Source organism: Pantherophis guttatus, chromosome 1, assembly GCF_059756535.1.
Source record: "Pantherophis guttatus breed Tessera chromosome 1, ASM5975653v1, whole genome shotgun sequence".
NCBI classification, from domain to species: Eukaryota; Metazoa; Chordata; class Lepidosauria; order Squamata; family Colubridae; genus Pantherophis; species Pantherophis guttatus.
The window spans coordinates 30,424,611-30,446,084 of NC_142063.1; the positions used below are offsets into that span (position 1 = coordinate 30,424,611).

The following is a 21,474-nucleotide window of genomic DNA, read 5'->3' on the forward strand; positions in this document are numbered from 1 at the left end:
CTTGGAAGGGTTGAGCTTGAGCCTGTTCCTCCCCATCCAGACCCGTACAGCCTCCAGGCACTGGAGGCAAGAAAGGTTGTAAAATGGGGCAAAACTCACTTAAGAAATGTCTCGCTTATCAACAGAAATGTTGGGCTCGTAAGTTGAGGCCTACCTATACTTCAGTATTTCCATCTCAAGAAGAAATTAAGGTATTATACACCATCTTTTAAGTCCCCCCCCTCCCCCCCCAAAACAAGAGGTAGAATCTGGTACATTTAAAGTTGATTAAGAAAACCACAATAAATTCTAGATAATGTTGCTTGAAACAGAATGAAACAAATTTTATTCAGCTTAACCCCACCAAAAAAAAAAAAAAAAAGGATAGAAGAACCAGAGTGAAATAAGAGAAACGATTCTGTAGGCCTAGAACTCTACAGTGAAAGCAGAGATACAACCATGTTTCGCAGACATGTTGATTTGGGACACTTTTAATATTTTTTTTAAAATTTGACAGGCCATATAATTTCTACATGAGAATATCATAATGAAATGTGTTAGATGACTTGCTCTTTCATAGGAAAATCAACATAACCAAAGCCATCGATGGTTCTAGTTCCAAGGATAAAAAGGAGGTGGAGATTTCTGAAAATGAGGGATTTTCCTAAATGCTAAATGTTTGCAAGATGCTATAAAAATTGCTGGATTGAAGAGAGGGAAAGAATGTTTTTAAGTAAAATAAATTAAAGCAGCTGAAATTAAAATAAAAGCAACAGAGTAGACAATGAGCATTGATTGGTTAAATAAATGTTTTTAACATGTGAGTTAACTTTAAGCACTCTGGCTCCATTGTAAGTAAAAGATTATATCATGATTGGCTTTTTATAAGGGATAGCTTCCTCTCTCTTTTTTTCAGGAACAAGGAAGAAGCCAATCCAGAAGTCGGTGAACATTTATTCCCAGAAGCCCGAGCCAACGCCGAGGGATGCTAGTGGCTCTCTTAATGTTTGTGAATTACAATAATTGTGGCTCTCCTAATGTTGTGAATTACATGTTCTAATTTATACGTGGTGTTGATAATCATCAAGAAGGCCCCTACTTGCCATTCCTTACCTTAACAAAAGCAAGGGCCAGGATTGTTCACTAAATTTCCAAGAAAATCCTCAAACTATTATGGATATTTTAAATCTATTTTAAGAGGCAACAGGTTTCAAATTAAACACGGCATTACATTTGGTGGAAGAACTCGTATGTGCAGCATCAGATGCCAAGCGAGCTTTAAAAAAGGTATCTACAGTATATACTTTAAATAACAGTAAAGGCTTGAGCACTTATGTTGATATGACTTGTGTAAATAAACAAATATCACTGGGGCATCATCATAAGCCAATGTAACTGACAGAAAGGAACATAATCAGCCAAAATTGTGGCCAGTGCCCCAGAATTTAACTTGCAGATTTATCCAACGTATTACACTGAGCTCCGTAACAGTCCAACTTCAGGTAGATGAGGAAAAAAGGCAACGTCACAGTATGAACAAAACTGTTATTTCTCTGTGGAAAAAGCCCTTTTCATCAACGGTGGAGGTGTTTTTCCTACATCAAACATCATTTCCAAAGGAGGGTTATTGAGGCAGCACCAATCAGGGATACGTCCTGTCTGGTTGTAATATTCTTTTGAGACTGAACGACTGCCAAGAATGTCCTGAAGGGCTCCAAAAATGCCTCCTGTAATACAGAATAAGACACAGGGCTTAAAACATGGAGAAGCAAATCAAATGGTGGCAAGAGGGAAAAGTACAACCCAAGTTTTATTTTTGTGTATTTCTATTAGCCCAAGTAAGATCTTACTGTTTTTCCCTAGTCAATCTTGACTGAGAGTTTTTCATCTATATGATGATAATTGATATAATGATCCAATTCCTACAATAGAGATTCTGAGAAGCTGAATACCAATCAGAAATTAAACAGGGCTATAAAAAAAATAAATATCAAGACCAAATATCTTGATAATCTCAGGAGCCGGTTCCTTCCCCCAGTCATAGAACAGTTGCTGGCCCTAGTTCTACACCTCCTCAAGCCCTTTGGCGAAAGACTGAGGAAAAGATACTAAAATTTATAAAATATATTGTGCCCCTGTACCCAAGCTTTCCAGTCTCTGCTAGGAGTGGCATTGCAAAAGTTGCATACTGTGTGCAGGCTCACATAATTTCCACTCCGGTTCCTAGCTTTTGCAGACTAACCTCCTAACCATGCCACACAGTTTGGCTTGGCTGGTGGCGTGTGCACTCGGAAGGTCTTTGAGGCCAGGATCTCCTTGTACTTTGGCTTCTCCACCAGGTACCGTATTTCGGCCATTAATCTGTGCAGGAATCCTGGTAACATAGCTGTACCCCCAATTACTATCAGGTTTTCGGCCAGTTGCTTCCTAGTATCTATTGGGCACTGATAAAGGAGAAGAAGAAGAGAAAACATTTCAATTAGGCTAGTAATTAACAAAATAACAGAATAACAAAGTTGGAAGGGACCTTGGAGGTCGTCTAGTCCAACCCCCTGCTTAATCAGGAAACCCTATACCATTTCAGACAAATGGTTGTCCAATCTCTTCTTAAAAACTTCAAACCTCATTCACAACTTCTGGAAGCAAGTTGTTCCACTGACTAATTGTTCTGTCAGGAAAATTAAGCACGATCAAATGTACAGCAAACTGGGCAGGCAGATGATTTGAAACCCCCCCTCCCCCCCTCCCCCCCACACATACTTGGCTTCCTACTTTAACTGCTTAATTTCCTGTGAGATTGCCTTTATCTACCAAGGCTTCTGACACTTTCTGTATTATATCAGGCTGTGGTGTATAGCTGGGTATAGCTACTGTTGTGCGGGTGTGAGTTAGCAAGAGAGACAAAAAGGGGAGAGGAAGCTGACTCTAGGGATACTGTGATGAGGATTAATGTATTGATCTGGCTGTTAGCCAGGGCTGTTGTGGGGCAGAGAGAGAAAACATTCCCATTGGTCCAGCCTTGTACATATAGTCATGTGAAAAAGAAAGTACACCCTCTTTGAGTTCTGTGGGTTTACATATCAAAACATTAGCTGGATACCTGTGCTTCGCTACGAAACTATGTGATGGGGCTTGATAAATCGACACTTACAGCTTGAAAATTAATGAGTAGTTACAATCGTCCTCTCCTCTCCTCTCCCCTTCTCTCCCTTGGCCTTGCCCCACAGAAGCCTCCCCTATCCTATCCCCTTCTGCCCCTCAGGCTTTCTAGCCCCTTCTCTCCCTCAGGCTTGCCCCACAGAACGGCTATGCTATGCTGTTCTCTCCAGAGTTATTTTCAAGTTGGGAGGGGGAGTAGAATGTCTAACTAATTAGCATAAGAGCGTGTTATAATAATATAGGAAATACTAATGCTCTGATGGTTATTTCGAAAAATCCTTTCTTAGTGAGCACCTAGAAGCCAAGAGGAACATATGTGGCAAATTTCAAGTTTGTAGGCTTTATGGTTCTGGAGATTTTGTGATTACGGCGTGAGTGGTTTTCGCTTTTATATATATAAAATATCAGGAGATAGTAAAAATAATCTGGTCCTTAACAGCATAAAAGTAGGTAAATACAACCTCAGATGAACAACAACAACATATGACATATTACACCATGTCACCATGTATTTTACAAAAAGAAAGCCACAATGGAAGAGCCACACATGAAAAAACTAAGTACACCTGATGACTCAATAGCATAAAGAAGTAAAGAGCCATAAAAGCTAGGCTGTTGGTCTGAACTCTGAGCTTGGCAATTTGGCTGCAAACATTTCATCACCATTTGAGGAGACATCGTCAGTATCTCTGTATGTACTGACAATGTCTCCTCGAATCGTGACGAAACGTTTGCAACCAAATTGCCAAGCTTGGAGTTCAGGCCACAGCCCAACTACCAATCTGAGCTACTTATATTCAAATACATTTCAGGCATAAAAGCTTCCACAGCCTTGGTTTCTCTGTGTCATCATCACTCTTGTGGTCATGTCAGGGTGTCTGGGTAAAAAAAAAACCCGCTATTAACAGAGCTTGCACACACATACTGTCTCACACACAGACAATCTTATCCAAATTGTGCTACCTCCATAAGAGAGTCCAATATTAAAGTAGCCACAGATTTCTCTTCATTATCCTGCACAAAGAGTACTTCGACAACAGAATCTCTGTGAGAAAAAAAAGGAAGCCTTGAGTCATTTATTTATTATACTTATTTATTAAATGTGTTCATCACCTATCTCCCCGTGAGGCGACTCTAGGCGACTTTCAATGTTAATATGCAGAGAGTGAAGCTTGAATCTGTTTAGGAATCCAGAGGATATTACCTGTTCTGTCCTAGCTACCCAACTGATTTGAAAAGGATTATACCGACTTTAGAGAAAAGTACACAATCCTGTGTCAGGCTGTATGCAGCCCACCATGTGTTCAGATACAGCCTACATCAAGTCCCCCTCTTCCCATTCCGCTACCAAATTTGGTGGCCCAAATCTACCTGACCCATCTTTTCTCACTTCCCTACCCCCCCCTGACTCAGTGCTGCTCCTTGTACCCCTGTTGCCTTATTTGTGAATCTTCCTTCCCGCTCAAGGCCCTTGATCTCTCTACTTGCTTTCCATCCCAAACAGCAACACTCTCTGGGTAAAAACATTTACTTAATTTGTATACTATCACTACTTTTTAAACTTTTTGATGTGGTCCCACTTGTTTGCAGTGTTGGTTCCCAAATCCCAATCAAAGGTTGGTAAGGCTTGATGAAATATATCTTGACAGTAGTGTAGGTTTGGAGCAGTGATGGGTTGCTCCCGGTTCGGTCTGGTTCTTGGGAACCGGTAGTAAAAGCGGCGAGAGGCTCCGCCCGGATGTCATCATGGATGATCTGCGCATGCGCAGAAGCGCACTCGAGCGAAGCAAACGCACATGCACACTCCTGTTGCGAACCGGTAGTAAAGGTAAGTGGAACCCACCTCTGGTTTAGAGCCAGACTTTTCCCCTTGTGCAACACTTTTAACACTTTCTGAATAAGAGTAGCTTGGACATCTATACATTCTGCTCTTGCCTAGCAAACAACATCCTGTTGAGAGGGACTTAAAAAATGTAATTGTCATTGCAAAAGTAATACAAGAAAGTGACCGTATTGCTAACCTGATTGATCCATTGATATGCAAAATCTTCTCTCCATCCAGTGGATAGTCTACATCTGGCGGTGGAGTTGGACGCTACAAAGGATAGAGGCACACTCGGAAAGTGAAACATTACATTTAAGTAATTACATTTGCTCTACTGAATTGAAACTTCTGTTTATTTCCAACATACCTTAGCGCTATCATCCATATCAAACTTTGCTGCCTGAATTTTCAGTCCCCGCTGGAGGTCACTCACAAAACAAGTGCGAACTTCAGAGAGATACAAAAATAGCCTTTAGATTGTCCTCCTTTGATATTTGTAAACCTCTTGTGAGATTTCTCCAAAAGAAATACTTTTGTACTGATATGATCTATCTTTTTGAATTATTCCCCTTTGCAAAGAGCCTCTTAGTGAGATGCATATCATGCTAGCAAGATTTGGAACAAAACTTTGGGGAAATGGATATAGTTGGCAGATCGTTCATTATCGTTCTGTGAACGAGAATGTAACATGAAGCAGCTGGTTTGTAAGATGGTAAGGAAAATTACCTCAAAATGTCTGAGGCTGCAACATTAGCTGTTGCTGTTCAGATATATTTATGGAAGAAGCGGATTTAAAGTTATCCCACTATTTTATGAAAGTCTACTTCCATGCATTTAAAGATTTCTGGACAAAAACTAAACTAAAGTTTGTACAAAGAAACGTATTTTACCTTTTATGTCTTCTACAATGTCTTCTGGAACAGAACCTAAAATAGCAGAAATGCAATATATCTGGAATTAACACCTACCGAGGATACAAAATTCAAATGCAGACCATTCTGACAATTTAAGTGCAAGTTACCTAGAAAATTCTGCTTTAATGCAAATTAAACACACACATTGATAAGTCTAATAGTTCAGTGATAAGGTTAAGAATTGCAACCAAGATATTTAAGGGTTTAGAGTGGAATACACTGAGATCAAGCATAACAATACTTTCCTGAATTAACACATTATTGGAAATAAGGGGATTGAAATTACTGCTTCTTAGGACAAGATTTGTCTGTCCGTCCGTCCGTCCATCCATCCATCCATCTATCCATCCATCCATCCCCTATCCTCCCCCAGAACCACTAAGGTGAAAAGCAGTCTCCCTCTCCCAGCAGAGATCTTACCCATCACTGAGGTAAGGCTTTGTCCTTTGATGGCTCCTGTATCTACTGTACTTTGCTCCAGCAACTGGTACTCTAGTTCTCTAGAGAGTATTAAGGAGAACAGAAGATATTTAGGAAATATCTGGCATTGATTTTCTGGCATTCATTCATCTCACATGATGCATTTGTACAATGGACGATTTTCAGCCTTCTGGCTTCATCAACTATGTAATGGTTAACATTTTGGAGAAGAGCCAATTGGGATGCAACATTTTCAGCCCTCTTAACACTGGTAGTAGTAGTGAAAGTGCTACACCTGTCCATTTATACTGAAGAATAATAAAGAACTATGGTAACCAGTAGTCATTAATGGCATCCTCCTTGTATTAGCTTGATCATCTTCTACATGCTGTCTATATTTATTACATCTTCTAAAAGTTAATCCTACAGCTAATCCCAACTATCTTCTGTATGAAAAAGCATAAAGCCCAAATTCTAGTATTATGCAGGAGAGATTTTCCTTATATAATGTCTAACTTGTATTTATATAAAAAAAGATAGGCTACCAAGTATCCACCCAACATCATGGACTACAATTATCATAATTCTCTTCCCATGTAATCCATGTAACCAGAGCGGATTAGAGCCGAGATCCAAAAGGTTTGGGAGCAGAATGTTGTCTGCTTCTCTTCCAAACACTTGTAGGAATGAAAAAAACCCAGTCCATCCTGGTTCCCACCTAGCAAAATCAATATTACTCAAAACCAGTGTTTCTCAACTTCAGCAGCTTTAAGATAGGTACTTAATTCTGAGATCCCAGAATTTTGGGAATTGAAGTCCGCACATCTTAAATTTGTTGAGGTTGAGAAACACTGCCAAAGTAGTTGATCTTTCCTTAATAAATGCCTTGATATTTGCTATCAGCTTACTTGTGAATGGCTTTTCCTCCCAAAGGAAGAGCACCCCAGCAACTGAGTACAGGAATTCCTTCATAAATCTTCGAACAGTTAAGGATATTTTATTTCACAGTATTTCTTATTTAAAAGATGAGATACAAGCATCACACACAAATGTACGATTGCAGATGACAATATTACCAGAAGAGAAAATTCATTTTTATTTCGGTGTTTTTACAATTAATTTATGTGGCCATCTTTTAATAGCAACCTTGGGCAGCTGAGATAGGAATTAAAGAGTCATGATACACTACAATTTTGGAACAATGGTTAAGTTTTTGACCTGAATATGCTTTCTTTAAATTTTTTTTTTCATAATTTTAAATGAAGATACGCCTGCTTTTTCTGCAACAAGAATTACTTAAGTGAAGAAATTTTGCATGCAAGTATTTTATTTATAAATAAGTAGCATTAGCTTCAAATACATCAAATCTCCAAAGCCCTCGTAATTGTCACTGAATTGAAATAAAGCTGATTTTTAATCTCAGGCTTCATGAATGAAATCTGAGGCATGACTTGAAGATATATAAAGCAACCAATTTGTGGAAGCTAAAAAAAAAAAGGCTGGATCTTTTCATTGCTTGGACAGGAGATGATGGAAGAATGATGGGATCTCTGAATGTGGCAATAAAAGCTTGTTTGGCTTTCTCTGCTCTCAACATCTCAAAACAGGCAGCTCATGGAACACTCTTCAGGACAAGTGGAGTAACCCTACACAGTGGTGGGATTCAAATAATTGAACAACTGGTTCTCTGCCCTAATGATTTGCTGGGTGGGTGTGGCCATGGTGGACATGGCCAGGGTGTGTGACAGGTGCCTCCTGCACCCACCTGGAACCAAAAACGGGCTGCGGGAGGGACGCCACCCCCCGTGCCCCGTTTTGGACCTAGGCGGCCTCCCTGCACTTACTGGAAGCCAAAATGAGGTGCATGGGGACTCCTGGAAGGGGCGGGGTGGGGCCAGCCAGCAATTTAACTACCGGTTCTCCCGAACTGGCTGAATCCCACCACTGAGCCTACATCTTTTTCAGTACCAACTGAAGAGTCTTTGTTTTTCTAACATTCAATTTCCGCCCCCCCCCCGTTGTTCAGCAAGACAGTTCCCAACTGAATTTTACCTCATTTTACTACCTTTCTTGCCACAGCTGTTAAGTGAACCACTGCAGTTGTTCAGTTAGTAACACAGTTGAAGTGAATCTGGCTTCCCCATTGACTTTGCTTGTCAAAAGGTCGCAAAAGTTCATCACGTGACCCTGGAACATAGCATCTGTCATAAATATGAGTCAGTTGCCAAGCATCCGAGTTTTGATCACGTGACCATAGGGATGCTGCAATGGTTGTGTGTGTGATAAACGGTCATAGGCCACTTTTTTCAGTGCTGTGGTAACTTTGAACGGTTACTAAACAAACTGTTGTAAGTTGAGGACTACCTGTATTTTGTTGCCTTTTCTGTTATTTTATTACCATTTGATTTACACCCGTTCATTTGATGAGTTTAAAGTTACAGGGGTGCTGAAAAAAATGACTTACAACCAATTCTCAGTCTTATGACTGCTGCAGCATTACGTGATCAAACTTTGGGTTTGTATTTCTGATGTATGTATTTCTGATGGTTGCTGTATCCGGGGGTCTGGCGACCTTCCAAGGCAGCTTCTGACAAACAAAGCCAATGAGGGAAGCCAGATTGCTTGATGACTAAATGATTGACTTAACTGTAATGTTGGTTTAACAATCAAGACAAAAAATGTTGTAAAATGGGACACTACTCACTTAACAACTGCCTTGCTTAGCAATGGAAATATGCGTGTAGGGGGGTCAATTATGGTTGTAAATTGAGGACTATCTCTACATTTTATTTTCCTTTTATACTGCAGAATGCCCTGGGAATATTTTCAGTTTAAAGCAGGGGTGTCAAACCCGATCGCATCGTGGGCCATATTGTGACGTATCACAATGTTGTTTGGCTTTGGGGAACCAGGGTGGGTGTGGCCTGCACGGGCCGTACCTGGCCCGTGAGCCTCCAGTTTCACAGTCCTGGTTTAAAGTGTAAATTGGCTTAAATAAAATAGGATATTTGACAAGGAAAGTAGGATATCTGACATGGAAAATCTTTTGCCCAGAAGTCAACTTAGTTAGTTCTGGGGAGTCCATTTTGTCGTGCTTAGGGTACTTGCTTCCTGACTGATAGGATTAAAAGAGATTTTAAAAAGATACAGGTAACACCAGGCTTTCTGTATAACCACAATCCAAAACCATTGCAGAATTAATTCCAAGTGTTAGAAGAGACATCAGATGACTTGGTGCAAACAACACTGAAGGAACCTAGAAGGAATACAAAAGTACAATTTTTAATATTCTGCAGGATGTCTGTGATCATTTGGACACACTGCCATTATCATCTGTATGCAGGAAATCCCACATTCAATATATCCTGAACTCCTGTCTCTGTTCCTTGAACTTGGACCAGCTTTTGGACCATCTTCAAGGGTCCAACTTGGACCCCCCCACCATGCTGAGACCTTTGTGCTGTGTTCCAACAATGTGTCTGCCTGTTACTTTGGATTTTGATTACTTGAAACTCCTTCCAGGCCAAGCTTCCAAGGGATTTGGGACTACTCAAAACTGCATGTGACTACATACACGCCTAGCCTGCTCTTGCTGTAACTGCATAAACCAGATATAAGCTTTTTGCAGCTTAACTCCTCTCTCTCTCTCTCTCTCTCTCTCTCTCTGTGTGTGTGTGTGTGTGTGTGTGTGTGTGTGTGTGTGTGTTTGTGTGTCTCACCTGGGACAGGACAAAGTCTAAATTAAAGCATCCCTGACACAAGGCTATATATTTTGTAACTGAATGTTTCCACTAAAGGAAAGTATGCCATAGATCGGGGATCCCCAACCTGTGGGCCATGCCTATTGGCCACGTGCCACGTGATTAGCTTGTGGTCCCACTTGTACGAGCGCTCACAGCCTCACTTGCGCAAGCAAAGGGGGTTCACGTGCGCACATGCGCCTGCCCCTCCCACAAAACCATCCCCTTTCTCCCCTCCACCCACTCCGAGCCGCCAATTCAGAAAGATTGGGGAATTCTACCATATATAGTCCTCAACTTACAACAGCAATTGGAACCAGAACTTCAATCATTAAGCGATGTGGTTCTAAAGAGTGACTGCATTGATTAGCAACAGCCAGCCCTGCAATCCTATTCCCACTAAGTAAATCCCATGGTTGTTGGATGAGACAACTTCCTATTGGCTTCCCACAACCAAGTCAATCTCTGAGGACGCCAGCAGACGTGGCAAGATTTGGGGAGATTGCAAGTCCCAGATGGCTTGCAAGCAGGCCATCAGGCAAGTAAGTGGTGCCTGATGGGTAGGGAAGGATCTGAGGTGATGCACGAAGCGATACGGAAAGACTAGGAGAGGATGCGCAGAAGTATGCAAGGGTGGCACAGCGAGGCTCAGGACAGTGCTTGACAGAGGTATGGTAAATGCCAGGGAGAATGCACAGGGAAGTGCAAGGGAAGTACAGTGCAGCATAGGGAGGGTGTGCGGCAAGGGTGTTGCAGCAAGGCTTGGGGAAAGTGCACGAGGGAGGCACAGTGAGAACTGGGGCAACGTTGCACAAGAATAGAATTCTTTATTGGCCAAGTGTGAGTGGACACACAAGGAATTTGTCTTGGTGCATACGCTCTTGGAGTACATAAAAGAAAAGATTAAAGGAAGACATGGCAAGGATTGGGGAGGGTGCACGTGTGGTTAGCATTAAGCCCAGAGGCTGGGAGATGGTGCATGGGTGGAAAAGACTTATTCCAGCAACTTGTGACCTTCCCTGCCAAATTCCCCACTGAGTATCCTGGGGAGCAGGCAGGGAAAGCAGCAAATGTGATGACTGGGCTCTGTAATGTGTCATTAGTGCAAGCCAGTTGCCAAGTACCTAGACTGGGGTCATGTGACTGAGGGGAGGGCATTCTGGGATGTCTTGAACTCCAAGGACCAGTCGTAACCATCTTTTGATCATATGTTGAGGACTACCTTCAACAGATCCAGATCCAGAATTTAGGACCCCTTAGTGACTGGGAAATTATTAAAAATTGGGTCATGGTTGCTTTAATTAAGGAGCCTGGATAGCTCTGCAGACAAGGCACTGTAATTTAACACCAGCTGTCTGCAATTAAAGTAAGTTCGAATCTTGCCAGGCTCAAGGTTGATTCAGCCTTCCATCCTTTCTAAGGTAGGTAAATTGAGGACCCAGTTTGTGGGGACAATAAGCTGACTTTGTATAAAATATACAAAAGTATGAAGGCTATTGCTTAACGCACTGTAAGCCGCCCTGAGTCTCCGGAGAAGGGTGGCATATAAATCAAATTAAAAAAAAAAAAAATCACAGGTGAGTAAAGAAAATCTGACAACTGTTAAAATTGTCAGCTATAGCAAGCAAGTTGGAATGTGTTACTGTACCTCAAAATACTTGAATAGAACTTTTGTGAGTGTCTCTCTGAAATGAGAAGGGCACAATACAGATTCCACGATCACAACCCGACGGTCTCGGGGGTTTACCAGCAGATGCCTGAAAAATGAATGAATGTGATCAGAAAACCGAATAAAATTATTTGCCTTTGTGTACAAATTTATTACTTGCTTTCAAGTTTTCAAGCAGATTACAATCCTAGGTAGAATTGCTTAGTTTAGGATGGGTTATTGTCTATAGGTTTTTATTAATGATTATTGTAAATTGCCTCAATGCCTTGTGATATGAGCCGTCTATAAATCCATGAATGAATAAAATACATTACAATGGAATAAATTTACCTAAGTACAATGAGGCTTAACTTTTGAATAGATATGCAAACAGATGAGAACCAAAACGATGAGCAATACCAGGTATTGGAATATTGACTGATAGGTCAGAAATTCAACTGGAAGGAGATATACTGCCTTCCCATTTTGATTGGCTTTAGACAAATATTCTATAATGGGAAGATTAACACATGCCTGAGCTTCAGAGAAGCAAGTATATTGAGGTTGATGTTTAATTTCAGATATATTTGCCTATATTCATTTTTTTTTAGTGTTGAAGAGAAATCCAGATTTGAAGGGGAAAAAATGGTTCAGAGTAAGCATAGGTCAACAGCTCCTTAAGAAAGCTTTACCTTAGCTAGAAAGCAGTTACAAAATCCTAGAAAGATCTGTGCTTGATGCTTATGTAAATGTATGAATTTATATGGTGAAATGACATTCACATTTTTACTCATATTTAAAACCACATCTTGTCTCTTTTTATTTTTATGAACATTTTAAAAGAGAAAGGCATTCTGTCTTTTTTAAGCCAGATTGATCAACTGAGAAATGATAATTTTTAAAAAGGCTTGTAAAAACAATCTTATGACTTGGGCCTATAAACCATAAAAGTGAAGTGAGCAATTGGGGTCACTAATCAGGCTTAGCCAATTTGTTAAGTAAATTACAAGAGCTGGACTCATAATCAAGCTAGCTTATATGCAAATAAAATGTATGATAGCTTGACCCTAGCAGTGATGTTGGGTTTCAGATTGTCGCATCAGAATATTGCAAACCAAGATGATTATAATAAATATTTATATTGGTTGATGTTTAAGAAGGTGAGCAAGCATAGGCTTATTAGATATCAAAAGTCTGATACAATTCTAAGAACACACACTACAGATTTTGGATAGTGGCTATATAGTAGTATCAAATCCTAGGATAGGAAATGGAAGCTCTGTAATACATAACACAGCCATAATCATATCTTACTTAATCCAATATCTAAGCAATCTCTTTGCAAAACTTGGGGCTACCCACCCCAACAACCCATCACAGAAATATTTAGTGCAGTATCTCCTACCTGAAATAAAGCATGTGAATGAATTCCTTCAGGTATGAATACAATTCTTCTGTATTGATGTTATATTGAACAATTCTGATAGGCTGTGAATTTAGAAAAAACCATAGTTTTAAATATTTTAAAATTTATTTAGCATTTCTTGATTATTATATGCACAGACAATCCATTTAAGTAATGATAGATTTATGAATTTTATGAATAAGTCTCTGTTGGGGAATGTCCAGCCCGGGGGGGGGGAGAGTAACTGCAAGAGATCGAGAACTGACCCTCCCAAAACTCCCTGGAACCTTATCTATCTGTTCCTGAGGCAAGCAGTCTGGGGAGATTCCTGTATTACAGGCAGAATACAATAAAGCAGTTAGCTTAAACTCAATACATGTAGATCTGGTTGTTTGCGCTTAACAATATCACATATTAATAATCCAATGCTACCATACAACCAACAAAGGTTCTTTATCTCAGCCTGGCACTTTGTTGTACAGTTGTAATATTACTTCTATGCGTATCAAATTTTAGATGGGAGGCTGTGTAATATTATGATTGTCAGTCCACAACCAAGAAAGTTGCTTGTAAGGTTTACATATGGAGCCATGTTTTGCCATGTTCTGCCTGGACTGCAGCTTCCTAACCTGAATATAATTTTCAATAAGGACATTGAGATATTCTGAGTTTCGACTTCCGGTGGCTCCGTGATCACCAATGGACGCTCCTTTAGGAGCTCCAGCCCCGTGATTCTGTTTGCTGCTAGAACAGCGAAAATCAGCTGTCTAGCGGCTTGAAACTCTCCCCCCGGGGAAAAGGGGGAGAGAAGAGCATAGGGGTTTGGGTAGAGCTCCCCTAGACCCCCAGGTTTTTCTTTTTAAGCCTGGGGTTTGCAGGGTGAGAGTTCCCTGAAAGCTCTTCAGTGCTCCGGATCTGGGACGAGTCTGCTTTATGCAGAACGTGGCATCACGACCACACCAGCATTAGCAACTCAATGTTAAGGGAAGAAATTTTGGACTTAAAAGCTGGCAGAGCAAATACAGGAGAAACGAAAATTGCAAGTACTAAACTTTAACTCCAAAATCTATCACTTCCCTCTGAATCTCTGTGGTAGAAAGGGAAAGTAAGATGGCGTGTGTTTCTAATGGGGTGTGGAAAAGTGAAACTTAGATACAAAGTATTATGTGGTGTTGAAAGCCCCTGTTTAAAAGAAGAGGATTTTATTTTAAAAGGAGAAGGATTTAAAAATTATATCTAAGGGGGGAAAAAAATGGCTGGATTTTTTGAAAATGATGAAGGCTCACAAATGCTGACTGTGGATCTTTTGGAAGAAGTTTTGGAATCATTTGCCTCTGTGTTCGTGGAAGGAATTGAAGGGTTTCTTAAGAAGGATTTTACTCAAATCCCAAACAAGGATATAAGTGAAGAGGAGGCGGAAGAAAAAACCCAATTTATTGTGCCTTTGGAAAATGAAATAGAGGCTTTTCAAATTGAGAGAAAGGAGCAGAGAGGCTTGAAGGAGTGTAACCAGGAAAGATTGAGAGATATTCCTCCAGAGGTTCTGATATAGGCAAATGGAGAATTGTCAGGAGGTGTTGGGATTTTTTATACAAAAAGGAAGATTTGAAGTGGAACTTTACAACTTTGTTGCAGGGATGGATTTTCAATTGCAGTTAAAGAGGTGTTCTTACCGAGAGGAAGAGAACAGGATTGTGGTGGAGGAGTAAGACTGAAGAAGAAAGAAAGAAAGAAGAAAGTTTGTAAAAAAGCCAAAAAAAATGGAGGAGAGAAAAATTCTTGAAAATAAAAGCAGGGGGAGGAGCAATGCTGAAGAAGAAAGTATTATTGAAGAAGAAGGACTGGAAAAAATATAGAAAGAAAGGAAGATTAATTTCTTTTGGGGAGAATCTTAGTAATAAATCTGGAAAGTTTATTGAAATTAGTATTTTTTAAGACAATGATATAAAGGAAGTGTTTTATTATATTTAGCTTTGGATATAATTTAAGGGATAGCCTTTTGAGGGCTATATTTTGAAGAATGTCTTATTGAAGTAAACATGTTTAATTAAAAATGGATAGCTTTTTAAAAGTTATTGAGGTATCCAAATGCTTAATTTAAAATTTAATGGATAGCTTCCTGAAAGTTTTGAAACTTATATATTGAAGAATGAATTTAAGATTTAGAAATAACTTAACCCAATGGATTAACAGTATCATTAAGGTTGTATTCTGAAGAATGTTTTCTTACAATCAGAAATTAGCAAGTGGTTTATGAATGACCAAAGAGGATAAATGTTTAATTTAGAATTTTACTAGGGAGTAATGCTGAAAAAGAAGGTATGGAAAGGATTTTAGTAATAAATGTGAAATGTGATAAGAGAATTTATAAAAGGAAGGTTGATGAATAACTTTTAAAAGGAGAGTTAAAAGAACGTGAGGGAGTTTTGAATCTTTTAGTAAATTAGCATATTTTAGCTTAGGTTTGTTAAATGTTATACCCTGTTTTTACTCTGGGAAGTCAGGGGTGTGTGGGGAGGGGGGGGTTGAAGGTTGTGGGGGGTTGAAAATTTTTTAATAAAATAAAAAGATAGATAAGTGTATTAATAGAGAAGTAAGAAATGTGGGGGAAATGTTATAATAAATGAAATGATAATATTAAGATATGATAAATATTGGAGGAGTAAGAAGACACAAAAGATGTATTTAGATGACACATTGAATGATTGATTATGTATTGTTTGCTTGTTTGTTTATAAAATAAAAACTTTTTTTTATAAAAAAAAAAAGAGATATTCTGAGTTTCCTATTTTCCTAACCATCTTCCATAGCTTCATATGGTCAAAACAATAAAATGAAACACATATTGACATTTCAATTTGTTTTTTCCAATGTGAATTTTTTTTTTAATGTTTAAAAAAGTTCCACTTGCAATAAAATGTAACCTTAATGAAAACCTTTGAATGTAAATGAAAACTTGCTTTCTTAAGACTTTTTAATTTTAAAGCAATCATAAACAGAGTACTATAAATAGTGGTAAAGAGGACAAGAGTGACTCTTCTGACCTAGGAGGAAAGACCAAGTTACCAAAGAGACCTAATACTTCAAGGAAAAGACTCCTAGCAAACTATTAGCACATTAACTCCTCCCGTAACAGAGATCAAGTGATTGCATTTTTTGTAATGTCATTAAAAGTACAGAGACCCTCTTAACATACTTTTGCTGCACAATAACTATATTTATTTTGAACTTTATTCCTCATAAATCAACATTTAAGTATTTTGTAACCTATATACTCCTGAAGCCTTTACTGTCATTTCTTGGCTCTCAAGGCTTAGGCTTCAGTGATTTACCGTATCAATAAATATTACACTTACACAATTGTTTGGATCCTTTCCAATTCTTTTGATAAGTTCACTTGTTGCTGTTTCTACCCCATCATTCACTTAGGGTATATCATGTCTCTTATTCCTTAGTCATTTCCAAAGCCATTCTGAAAATCTGGGAAATCCCTTTCCATATTGGGCTCTAATCTGCATTGGATGATCCTAAACATTATTTTGCTAGCGTGGGAAATTAAGTATACTGTTTGTATACTTGTATAATCTGCATACTGTATTGGTAGGTAGACAGAACTTTTCTAATCTGTTAGCCACATTCTCAGATTTGCTAGCATAGTTAAGAGCATATTGGCAATTTCCACCATTTGTTCTGATACTCATATAATTATATTTTCTTAAAAGATTACCTTTGAAACACCAGGTTTCTTTATTTCACTAGGTATGACACATCTGGGTCCTGTTTCTCCTGCAAAGCCACATCTAGAAAAATTAAAAATATTAGAATACATACATATTCAAAACAACAAAATGGCCTGCACCGATTTGGTAATCCTACTAAGAACCAATTTAAATACTTCATGCCAGAAGCAAACTAAAACTAATTTTTTCCGAATCCGAAGTAATATTAAAAACAACCTAAGAACTTTTATATATCCAAGAGTATTGGAACATTTCCCCCTTTTTATTTTGCAGTATAGCACATATTCTACAACTACACTTAAGGGAAGAACATGATAACATTTAAAATATCATTATAGGCATGGTTTAGAAAAAAATATCTTGGCTAGAAATTTAAAAATTTATGGCTTTAAAAATAGAAAAAACTAGTTAAAGAATTGATGGTGTTAATTCAACACAGTTTAACACAATAAATTAACGTACTCTAATAGATTAATAGACTCTGTATGGCTCACGTTATTCTCAATCATGGTCCTGATTCATGGTTCTTCTAAGGCTAAACCTAAGAACCTATCTTTTGCAGCCATTGCAACAATGGCTAGCTGGAATTTTAAAAGAACAATTAGCTATAATTTCAAGTTCTGAACAAGTGATAATCAGAAACACTGATTAGTATGGTGAACTGCACTATAAAGCTAGGGCTTAGTATTCTGTTAACATGGTAAGTGGCTGGGTTTACATTTCATACTACCAGGGGTGTCAAACTGGTGGCCTGCGGGCCGGATGCATCACGTGCAGGCCACGCCTACCTCAGTTCCGTGAAGGGGAAAAATACCATGCTACGTGATGGCAACGTGACACTGCGAGTTTGACACCCGTGTACAAAACCAAACACTCACATTAGTTAATGCGATGTATAACTTCAGTCATTTTAAGCCATGATATAGCTTCAAATTGTATGAATCTGCAGTACTACATTTTCCCACAAACCATAGCTTATGCAATCCAATCACAGTATGTCTGCTTTACATGACACATGACAAATAGAATTTTAAACCCAGATTCTTTACACACAACTTAGTCAGATAACAGGAACTCAGTTCTCTTTTCTCTGTCCCTTCTCTTTTATAATAGTATGCATTTTATAGTGTACCAATACATAAGTGCATTGATGATGTTACCTAGATTAGTAATAAAACATCTGGAAGAAAACAATCAAGTTCAGAGAGCACCACACTTCATCGTGCACCACATTGCATAAGCAATGTGTCTCAATCTGGAATATTTCTGAGCAGAATCAGGCAAGATGGTCAATCAATCCCTGGTCAATTAATAAGTACAAGTTTCAACACTAGAACTCTGTGGCTGGGTTTGCCCCTAGACTAAATATGGTGGTTAGCTAGGGTAATGTAACTTAAAGCACCCAACTATTATGATTGATAGCTGTGGTTTTGGAAATTCAGCAAATAAATTAATTCAATAAATTGTGTTTCAATTAACTGTAAACACATTGTACAAAGGCAACCCCAGCTAGTCTTAAGTCATGAACTCTCAAGCTAAGTTCTTGCATTGCAGCATAAGGGTTCATCAGATTTTGGGCTAACATATGCAAAACAGCTATTATGGATAGAAAGGAGGAGTTTATGGTCAACGATTCTGGGAATGCAATCTGCACTTATTTATTCTATGAAGCAGGATTAAGGACCCAGATCAGTAATGAGTAAACCTATCCTTTCATTCAACCACTTGGGAAAAAAATGAGGCGATGGTGGCGGCGGAATACAATTGCAACGCGCAATGGGAGCAAAAAGAGTGCATAGCAATGCGATATAAAACCAACTGATAGATAAAATACGACGGCGAGAGAGAACACAGGTGCACAGTCACAAAAAGCTGGGCTAAGGTGATTTGGCAGAAAGAAAGAAAAAAAAAAAAGGAAGGGAACTATCTTACTTGGTGAAGGCCGCGCCCAGATCGATCACCACGGCGGTTTTTTCCCCGCCGCTGCCGAGACCCTCGTAAAGCGGCATTGCAGCGACTCCCTCGCTGAGAGGGAAAAGGATGAGCAAACAAAAGAACCAAAAAAAAAACAAAAGGTGGGATAGGAAAAACAAGGAGGATGAGGGCTTTCTTTCCCGGCCGGCGCGTGACGCTGAATGGCCGAGAGAGGCAGGCGGGGTCCTTCCATTGTAGTCGGCGCGCAAATAAGTTGTCTGTTTTTGCGCCTGGTCTCAGAAATTATTTGGCGATTGTGTGGCTTGGTCATAGGGCTTTTTTTCTTTTTTCTTTTCTTTTTTCTTTCCCGCTTTCATTGCTACTCGCTCTCTCCCGGATCCCAGATTCTCTCCTGCCTCCCTTTCCTAGGGCATAAAATGGTTAGAGATGGGAAACAAGCAATTGATACCCCAAGGGCAGTGGTGAAATCCAAATTTTTTTTACTACCTGTTCTGTGGGCGTGGCTTGGTGGGCGTGGCAGGGGAAGGATACTGCAAAATCTCCATTTCCACCACATCCAGGGGAAGGATACTGCAAAATTCCCATTCCCTTCCCACTCCTGGGGGAAGGATATTGCAAAATCTCCATTCCCACCGTACTCTGGAGCCAGTCAGAAACGGTATTTGCCGGTTCTCTGAACTACTCAAAATTTCCGCTACTGGTTCTCCAGAACCTGTCAGAACCTGCTGGAATTCACCCCTGCCCAGGGGTATCACCTTTCTGCTTACACTTGGTGATTCTCAAACCTTAAGATTCTATTGGTGTTATAAAACAGTATTTTTTTTTCATTATTGAAATTATTCTGTAGCTCGCACTGAAACTCTCTTTTGGAGATGGAAAGGAAATGCCAAGTGCATGGTGAGACCGGTCTGGGAAGAGATAGGAATGGGACATGATGTAGCAGCCTTGCTGAAAATAAAAGGTGTGAGCTTCGCAGACAAAATGCTTTCCCTACATATGAGTAAGGCCAGTGAATAGGTTAATTTGAAAAATAGAAGCTTTATTTAATCAGATTTGTTTATAGAGAACAAACAAGTGAGTAGTACATCAACTATTATTGCCTTCCCAGTGGGTGATAGAAAGGGAGAAAGAAAATAAAGGTGAGGAATTATAGCTTATCAAATCAGCAACAGCAAGAATTCTTCAGAAGACTGCAGTACTTTTTCTTAGCTTAGGGAAAAAAACAAGGAGGCATATCATAGATAATTGATAAAATTATGGATGGCAGAGAGGAAAGATATAGTGTCTTTATTAAATGTATATGTTGTCAGATTTCTAGTGACTCTGGTTGGTTTACAATGTTAAAAACATTTGAGATTAAACAAAACGCAAAACAACAACAAACAAACCAAAGCCAACCCAAAAGACAATGCAAACAAAACAAAACTTGGAGAGGAGCAAAAAGGAAGAAAGGGGGACATTGTCATCATTGCCAAAGGCTTGAGCAAAGAGTCAGGCTCTTTAGGGTGCTTCAAAATACCAATAGGGTAGGAGCTGTTCAGATTTTAGTTTTAATTCTAGAGGGCAAGTGCTGCTATGGAGAAGATGTATGTTTGGTTCCAGACAGATAGACTTGTTTAATCTATGAAACTGACAGGCATGAGCAACCAGACCCACACATGCAGAGTTCAAGCTACTTTATTATGTTCTGCCAATAATACAGGAATCTATCAAAATTGGCAGCCTTCCCTTGGAAACAGATAAGGCTTCAGGGAACCCACCAGGGGTCATTTCTAATCCTTTTGCATTTGCACAGTGATTCCAGGCTAACTGCTTGAGCCCTCCTCTATGCCAGGTTAGATGCTTCCCAACAGAAAAAAACTGGAGTCTTTCAGTGATGCTGAATGGTGGAAGATTGGAAATACAGCATATACCTTAAAATACAAACAACAGTATTAACAAACAACAAACAAAGTATATATAATGTATATAAGTACACATATATATAAAAACTTATTTTCCTTTTGTTTTTGTATTTATTGTATTTTAAGGTTGTGAATGTTTTATACAACTTTATTTTTTTTAAATCTAATAAAGTTTGTTTAAAAAAAAAGGAAATACAGCATATAATTGTGTTATTTAGTATGCTTTACAGAATTAACCATCATTCATTTGGCTCACATAACATCTTAACTTGGAGTGGGAAATCAATTGGCCATATGCAATTTCCAGAATACCCTGAGAGGATCCAAATGTATTAATGTGGACTATGGTGCAAAATTAGTGCCTTAAACTTTTAGGATTAAGAGTGAGCAAATTGGAACAGGGAAGTTTTGGGAGGGAGCCGGAATACACTGCATTTAAGAAATCTTGTTGGCTAACTGGGTGAGGCTATGTGGTTTTCATGTGGCATCTTTGCTTACTTTGTGAGCTCATAGCTTGAGAGGGAGAGGCTTATGGCAGCAGCTGACTGATTGTTCAGGTGATCAACTGTGGATAGTGTGGCATTTCTTAGTCAACAGCTTGATCCCAGCTAACATTCTTTGAAAAGAGAAGTAATCTGGAATCTCTGACTACAGTGAAGATCAGGAGAGACTTCTGACTACCATTGACATCCTACCCAGAAAAGACTTAAGTGTCAAGGTATGTTTAGCAACTGTGAGGGAGTCAGGACACCAAACTTTATAGAAGCATTACATAGAAACTATCTTTTAGGTCAAACATTTTCTA

At 39.1% G+C, this 21,474-nt stretch overlaps 1 protein-coding gene across 1 annotated transcript; it reads right to left on the bottom strand.

Annotated features, from left to right (window-relative positions):
- Nucleotides 1-298: 298 nt before the first annotated feature.
- ACTR10 (actin related protein 10) lies at nt 299-19,243 on the bottom strand. Its single transcript, XM_034433435.3, has 13 exons — nt 18,763-19,243; nt 16,818-16,890; nt 13,091-13,173; nt 11,686-11,794; nt 9,446-9,553; nt 7,206-7,273; nt 6,298-6,377; nt 5,854-5,889; nt 5,331-5,410; nt 5,160-5,233; nt 4,102-4,183; nt 2,222-2,423; nt 299-1,706 (listed from the first exon to the last, which is right to left on the bottom strand). The coding sequence occupies exons 1-13, from the start codon at nt 18,837-18,839 to the stop codon at nt 1,525-1,527; spliced, it is 1,254 nt and encodes a 417-aa protein (XP_034289326.1). The 5' UTR covers nt 18,840-19,243; the 3' UTR covers nt 299-1,524.
- Between the last annotated feature and the right edge of the window lie 2,231 nt (nt 19,244-21,474).

What these genes read in the sequence shown, in the direction of transcription:
- ACTR10 (XM_034433435.3), bottom strand. Translation starts at nt 18,839, where the DNA reads ATGCCGCTTTACGAGGGTCTCGGCAGCGGCGGGGAAAAAACCGCCGTG. An exon ending in TTCTATTCAAGTATTTTGAG is followed by an intron (nt 9,554 to 11,685) that starts GTACAGTAACAC and finishes TATTCCTTCTAG; the next exon opens with GTTCCTTCAGTGTTGTTTGC. An exon ending in TATTGGACTCTCTTATGGAG is followed by an intron (nt 2,424 to 4,101) that starts GTAGCACAATTT and finishes CTCCTTTATCAG; the next exon opens with TGCCCAATAGATACTAGGAA.